The sequence below is a fragment of the Haliaeetus albicilla genome, chromosome 9 (genome assembly GCF_947461875.1).
Source record: "Haliaeetus albicilla chromosome 9, bHalAlb1.1, whole genome shotgun sequence".
Classification (NCBI taxonomy): Eukaryota; Metazoa; Chordata; class Aves; order Accipitriformes; family Accipitridae; genus Haliaeetus; species Haliaeetus albicilla.
The window spans coordinates 1,940,058-1,947,424 of NC_091491.1; the positions used below are offsets into that span (position 1 = coordinate 1,940,058).

The following is a 7,367-nucleotide window of genomic DNA, read 5'->3' on the forward strand; positions in this document are numbered from 1 at the left end:
CAGCTGCAACATTGCATCTTTCACACTCTTGAGGTGACCAATTTCATTAAGTGTCACTAAAAAACTGCAAAGGTCCAAATTATCTGGTATTGTTACACTTTATCCTACTCTGAATTTAAGCAAATGATGGAATAGGAAGAGCATATTATTATGTTTAGATAAATGGCAACTGTCCTCAATTAACTATACAAAGATGACACTCCAGACAGCTGTTACAATGCACCAGGCAAGCGGTATCTGCCATTACAACAGCAGGACTGTCACAAGGCCTGTACAGTCAAGCGCAGGAAGTTAAGAAACATCTTTCCTACCACAAATAAGATACCTGAAGAGGCAGAACTTCCAATTTTTAAAGAAAATGTTTAATTTTCCACTTTTATACTCATATTTTCCAAGTCACAATTTGAGATAACATTCTTGAACCTCAAAAAAAAAAAATTATCTCCAATTTTACGAATGAGGAGATGGAAGAAAGCGTGCCACATGCACAATCACCGAAGGCACTAGACCCGGATAACTGAGGCATATTCCCTCCAAGAAAGTGTCTCTCAATCACCAGGCTGTGGAGGCAGAAACGCTGGCTCCTGAGCAGGTGACTGCCACAGCCAGGGCACATCCTGCTGCTGAGCATCACAGGACAACAGCACAGCTGTTAGGAGGGTAAGGGATTTTCCTTCTGCGTTTCTGCCAACTCTGGCGTCTGCTCCTCCTGATCTTTCTTCTTTCCCTGCATCTCTTCCAACACAGTTTGAAGCTGCAGGTGTAATACAGAACCCCTGGTTTCAACACCCTGATGATCCTCTTGCGCTACCTAAAGACAGATGATCACCAAAAAAACAGGGTCATAAAAAGTTTCTGTCAAAGCGTGACTGAAGACAGCAATAGAAAGCAACAGCCCCAGTTTGTATGTCCAGAAAAAGCCAATAGAATAGTTCAAATTCATGCTTAAGATTATTGTGAAGGTACAGTACAGTGCCAAGGTATCCCCAGGGCAAGAAATTTAAAATGAGACTGCTGACCTCAAGCTAAAAGATGAAAGTAAGTTAGTGATTTCATCTTTTCACTTGCTCATTGGACAGTGCGCTTTAAGCAGAACCAATTTCTGTTCCTCTTCAGCCTCTTTTATTGGGGAAAGCACTACAGACGCTCACCCAGAGATCACTGGATAATGAGGAGAATGGAGAGCGTATTACAAAAGAGAATAATAAATGGACTTAGCTAACAGAGTTTTAAACTGCAGCTTTTATAGCTCTTCTCCCTTCTTTTTGAGGGTGTTCAACTACAAGGACAGCACTTGTAAAAAAAATGGTAATCAGTTAGTCATAAACAAGGTAAAAGATTTCTAACCATCACAGAGCAGCTGTATTCTGCTCTACCTGACGTGCTGTTCTAGAAGCATCTTCAGTTTGTTTTTTTACCCCATTTTATGTAAAGAGTTACATGACAATTGCCTGAAGTAACAAGGCACTAGACTCCACGTGCCCATGAGCCATTTCCTCTCTTGTACATCAGAGAAAACAGAAAACAGTAGCAGAACACTTTGGACAGGTCTTTTGGACAGTTATTTTCTTGCCAAAAACATACGTAAACAACCCCGAGACTACAAACCTCTATTTCAATACCTTAAAAAAACCCAAAATTAAAAAAAAAACAAAAAAAAAACAACAAAACAAACCTCAACAACCCAAGCTGCAAGATTTATGTAAAAAATTCCAGCTCAGGATCAAGATTGAAGAACAAAAGCAAGAGTGCATTAGACTACTTAACTATTAAAAAGAGATGGAAAAATGTGTTCATTACCTTCAAGCCAGAAAAGGTTCTCATTTACCCCCTGCTACCTTATTGAGATAACATGTATATGGCAATACGTATTTCCAAATGGTTTACATAGACACACTGATGGATGATTTGAAAGCACGGAAGCCTTAAATCTCTCATCACCAGAACAAGTACTTCTCTTTTCTGTCCCACAAGAAGTACCTTAACCTTGGCCAGTCACGTTCACGACCAAGAGAAAAGCTTACTCTGCACGGCAAAGACATTTTACTACAACCATCAGGCATGTGACTGTTTTGCTGAGAATTTAGTTCAGACTAACTCAACATTAAGGGCCTGGAAGTGAAGTTTTCCGAGTCCACTGGCCAAGTAACTCTGTGAATATTTCATACTTACTTTATCTGTTCCTCGTCTCTGTAAAATTATCCCACTGGCTAAAAGGGCTTTTCCTGTTTCTTCAAACAATTTTTCTTCTTCAATTTTTCCTTCTTCCTTCAGTTCGTTGAATTTCTCAACAAACCTAGATTTCAAGATTGTGTTTTTACTCTCACAAATAACGTTTTGCTTCACTGACTTAAGAGGAGAAAGGGACAAGTTTCAGAAACGTTTCTAGTTTAATTACAAATAAATCTTACCTCTGGCAAGTAGATTTGTAGTTTGATTGCGACAGGTTGAAAGGTCTTGGACCACTGCCATAAACTTTGTAAAACTTCCTATTCAAAAAATAAGAGAGTTTCATTTTTCAAACCATCAAGAAGGGATGTGTCTTGGACTATATAAACAACATCAGTCAGTTAATCTAGGCTACAACAAAAAGTGTTCACATAACTATTTCTCTGTTTTCTGTGAGCTATTATGTTATGCAGAGATATTCCTCCGAGTTTTTAAATTGTTTTAATACATTCCAGCTCACCTTCACCACCACCGGGGAGCCAGAGGAGCACCGTAACTCCTTCACAGAGGGTTTAAGTCAGCCCATCCTGGCCACCCAAGGCGCCTGACAGGAGCAATGCGTCCCGTCCGCCTCCTCTGTTGCCTTTTGCACCTCCGCCCGCGATTAATAAACACAGGCGAGATAACAGGCTAGAAACGGGTAAACGCGGTCTCTCTGCGATAGAAAGAGGCAGAGAAGCCACTGCTGGAAGTTCCAGTGACAAGGGCAGCCGCATTCCCTCCGCAGGGCTAGCGACAAGGGGCAGAGAAGGTCTGCGGGGAACGGCGGAGCGAACGGCGGAGCTCAGGCACCCCTCGGCGGCCGCCCAGGGGAGGGAAAGCGGTAACTCACGCTCTCACTTCGTCCTCCTGGTAGAGGATGGGGCGGATGACATCCTTCACCTTGCCGTAGCGCGGCCGCGGCACCCGGTAGACGGGCTCCCTCAGCGGGGGGAAGGCAGCGTAGACGTCGAACCACAGCGGCTTCTTGATCACCCCGATGCGGAGCAGGTTGCGGGTCCTGCCGGGGGAGAAGAGCAGCGAAGAGAGCTCAGGGGACAGCCGACCCGGCCCGGCCTTACGCCTCCCTCCCCCGGGAACCCCGCGACTCCCGCTTCGCCCTCCCAAACCCCCGCGCCGGCCAGCAAGCAGGGGACCCCCGCAGCACGGCCGCCCACCCTCCGCACCGGCTGAACACGCTCCCAATCTTCTGCATGCGGTTCCCCGCCATGGCGGCGCCGGCGGCCGGGCCTCCCCTAGCAACGCCGCCAACCCTAGCAACGCTCTGCCCTTCCACCCGGAAGCGGAAACGCGCCTCCGCTCCGCCGACCGGGCCGCTGCCAAAAGCCGAAGGAAGGCGGCGCCCAGGCAGCGCCAGCCGATGGCCGAGCAGGGGATCAGCCCGATCGTGCCGTGTGTCCCCCCCCTCAATTTAAAGGGCCAGCGCCGCCGCCCCCCACGACCACCCACTGCCCTAACGCGAACACGCGGGGCCGCGGCCTGCCGCCTCGGTTGAGCACTGCAGCCTTCTCTTCTCCCTCGCAGCCCGGCCGTGGCCCCCCCGGGGGCTGGTCTCCCCTCCAGGGATGGCGGGGCCTGGTGTCTGCGGGTGGGATGGCCGCCCTCACCCACCTCAGCCCCGGTACGGGAAGGAGCAGGAGTCCCGAGGCCCGTGGAAAGTCACGTCTCCTCAGGAGGCCTCTGTCGACATGTCGTGCACCTGAGGGAGGCGAAGGCAGCAGCGGTGCGGGGAACCCCCGGCCTGGGCCTTGCCCCCACCAAGGGCTTGGGTCCGTCCCCAGCTGGGGGGGGTCTGTGCCCGTGTCGGCTCCCCCCGAGCACTGGGGAAGCTGGTGTCCCAGTGTTAGGGGCACCAAACGCCAGGGGAGAGTCAGGGACTGGGGAGCACTGGGCTCGACCCCGACCCTTGCCTTCCACCCCAGCCCAGCCTTCGGACACGCTCGCACCGACAGAAGCACTGAGCATCCATCCTCTGCTTCCAAATAATACCCGCTCCTCCGGGCCAAAGCGCAGCTCCGGGGGTCTGGGGGGGAGGTTGGTGAGGGGGTACAGCAGCAGGGTTTGGGGTCGCAGCCCTCCAGGAGGTGCTGTGGACGGGCAAAAAAAGGAAGGGCCATGTCCAAAAATACCAGAGTCCTCCTTAGCGCCAACCCTGCGATAAAACGACACCAGTTGTGCTTCCCTAAAGCCCACCCGGCCTCAGGGCTGTGAGCGGCAGCAACCAAGAGGGCGGATAAACCCCCTCCCCAAAGGCAACAGTTGTCACCCCGTTACGCTTGCCGAGCATGTGTGGACCCTGGCAGGGCGGCCCGGCTGCCATCTCCGGTTTCTGACGGAGCCGATGGGGCTGCCTCGCTGCCGGCCTCAGCTGACGGGAGAGGACAGATGTCCTGGACGAGGGAGACGGTCCTAAGGAAAGAAGGAGCCACCGGCCCCACGAGGAGGGGACGCGTCGGAGATGGCTGTTGCACACTGCGCCCGCGCCTCCTCCGTGACGTCGTTTTTCTCCGTACGGCAGGAATGACGTCCCCAGGGGCTGGGGCTCCTCTTCTCCACCCGTGGCACTTCGCATCTGCCCTGTCTGCTGTGCCCCCCGAGCTGAGCACCACTATGTCCCCATGACAGCCAAGGAACTTGGGGACCGGTGGTGACATTGGGCTGCAAACCATCACCAGCAGCGGGATGCAGGGAGGACCAGTCTTGGTCCGGTCGCCTTTTGGTGTTGGGTCTCACCTGGATGGAGAACCAACGGTGGGATTTGCTGCCCTGGTTTGCACAAGCCCTGTCCAGGGTTTGCACCATGGCCTGATCCTGCCCTGGCCAGCCCCAGCACTGCTTGCTGGGTCCAGGAGGTGGCAGCAGACGGCGCCTGGCTGCCCAGCACAGAGCCCCAGTCTGTATTTTTTACCTCGATTAATAAAATCCAGGCTGTTTGCCCTGTGTAAACAGCTTTCCCCCAGTCAGCGTTTCCACCAGCGTGACTTGGGAGAAGTGTGCGGCAGCGAGCAATGCCTGGTCACTAGGTGCAGCCCTTAGCTTGGGAATGAGCTGATGGGGAAAAAAATACATCCCTCCTTCCATCTTCCAGCCTTGGGAAGGAAGGGGGCGGTAAATTTCCACCGCAGACTGAGAGCCAGCAGGTACTCGATGCCAGTCTAAAACACCTCTAGCATTCATCCTCATCTGACCGCAGTTTTCAGTCCTGGGCTTTTCTCAGCTGCTGGTTTTCTTAAAACACGGTTTTAAAAGAAAAAAACCCTTGCCCCTGTAGAGCAGAAGAATTCAAAAGGGAGTTGCTGGGACAGATCCAGGGCTGCATCTGAGCTGCTCAAAGGACTGGGCAGGCCCTGGTCTTTTCAGCTCTTTGAAAAAGCCCTGGCTCCCCCGCGGGCTCACGACAGCTTGCTTGGCTGCGGCGGGAAGGCAACATCCAGGGTTTCTCCAGCATTTCGATGCTTTTGACATTTAAGGCAAGAATGCCTTGACTTTTTCCAGCATCTTCGTTCACAGGGAAGGTTTCCAAGCCACACGTGAGACTGGGAAGTTCTACTCCTGCCAGCAACCAAAAGCTGCTCCCGGACAGCTGGCGCAGGGCAGGCAGACTCTGGCCCCATCCCTGCAAGCGAGGGGGATGCTCCACATGCCCCCCGGCTCTGCCACTGCCACCCAAGGCTGCCCACGAAGCACCATGCCCGCCACCAGGGAAATAACCCTTCTCCTGCGAGTCATGGGCTGCCCACGGCAAGCGGAGGTGGAAGCGTGGAGCCGTCCCCGGGGTTCACAGCCCATCTGGCAAGACACTGCCTTGCTAAGGCTGCCCAGGGGGGTATTTCTCAAGGACAGCACAGGCTGGACAGGCCAAAAGTCCTACTCTTCCCCAAACCGAAGGGCTTGACACTCAGGTTTTGGGTGCTGGCTGGAGACGCAGCAGGCCAGCTCCTGTAAGTGGGGCTTGACAGACCCCTGCCCTTCCCTCATACCTGGGACAGACCCCCCCTCATCTCTGGGTCCGAGGAGTTTCTCACTAAAAGTTTTCCTCCTCCAGCCTGTTGCAGGGAACACAAAAGGAAGGGGAAGCCAAGCCCAGCACTGAGCAAGCAATTCCCTGCAGGAGTGATGCTGGGACCAGACCCTTCAGGAGCAATTCCACCAACACCATCCAGCTCTGCGCTCTCCAACTTCGCAGACCCGGTGATCCCGCCAGCTCAGCACAGTGCAGAAACGTGCAGGGCTGGAGATGAATAACACATATTTCAGAAATAATTCATTATAATAACGTATTTCCATTCCACCAGGAGACACCGCGAAGGAGCCAGACTGCCTGCTTGACAGACGCGGAGGAGTTGCTGTGCGATAGCTAATGAAACAGTTTAAAGAAAACTCACACGCCCCGTCCCCAAGAGGCTTGTTATTTTCAGAATGAAGTGGTTAAGCCACAGCATTTTTCCTTTTCCGCTCTTGCCTGAAAGGCAGGTTGCCACACGTGTAGCCGGCCACGGGTGTGCCAGGAGCTTCCATAGGGACCCGCAAGCACGGCACCCCCACTGCCAGCGTGGGATGGCAGTTCTGCTTCCCAGCTCGCTCGGTGTCAGGATGGTTTCCCTGGTGCAGAGCCCACCCTCGGAGCCTCCAACCTGAGTGGAGCCCTTTGCCTTGGACCCCAGATGAAACCCTGGCATGGGGATGGCAGAGGGGAGCAGTGGGTGCCCCACGCACCCACCGCGCTTTGGGGTGGTTTTGCTTTGTCTGCTGAGGTGAAGCGGGGAGGAAAGGGGACAGGGTGTCCCCAGAGCATCCTCAGCTGTGCCAGGGCTTTTCCCCAAATCCTGGGCTCTCACTGCCACTCACTCCCGGTGCTCTTCTCGCAGTCTCCCACAACAGGCACCGGACGGGACCTGCTCCCGAACCAAACATCCTGCCGGGTGGAAGCAGAAATTGCTCCTGGATGGACACAGGAGCTCACCAGTGACAGGTCTCCCACAGTGCTCGCTTTCTTGAGAAAATTGTCAGATGCAAATTCAGCACCAATATGAGCAGAGAGGCAATGAGCCAGGGCAGCTTTTGGGCATCTGCAGCCATGAGGGGCACAGCTAGAGCTGGGCTAGAGCTGGCATTTCCCTCCCCACCCCGATTTCTTT

The 7,367-nt window shown here is 53.3% G+C and overlaps 1 protein-coding gene across 1 annotated transcript; it reads right to left on the minus strand.

Annotated features, from left to right (window-relative positions):
* Positions 1-340: 340 nt before the first annotated feature.
* Positions 341-3,552, minus strand: MRPS23 (mitochondrial ribosomal protein S23). Its single transcript, XM_069790919.1, has 5 exons — positions 3,396-3,552; positions 3,062-3,229; positions 2,412-2,489; positions 2,173-2,296; positions 341-811 (listed from the first exon to the last, which is right to left on the minus strand). Exons 1-5 carry the CDS (start codon positions 3,437-3,439, stop codon positions 653-655), a joined length of 573 nt encoding a protein of 190 aa, XP_069647020.1. The 5' UTR covers positions 3,440-3,552; the 3' UTR covers positions 341-652.
* Positions 3,553-7,367: the final 3,815 nt, after the last annotated feature.

What these genes read in the sequence shown, in the direction of transcription:
- MRPS23 (XM_069790919.1), bottom strand. Translation starts at nt 3,439, where the DNA reads ATGGCGGGGAACCGCATGCAGAAGATTGGGAGCGTGTTCAGCCG. An exon ending in ATTGGGAGCGTGTTCAGCCG is followed by an intron (nt 3,230 to 3,395) that starts GTGCGGAGGGTG and finishes CTCCCCCGGCAG; the next exon opens with GACCCGCAACCTGCTCCGCA. An exon ending in CAGGAGGACGAAGTGAGAGC is followed by an intron (nt 2,490 to 3,061) that starts GTGAGTTACCGC and finishes TTTTTTGAATAG; the next exon opens with GAAGTTTTACAAAGTTTATG.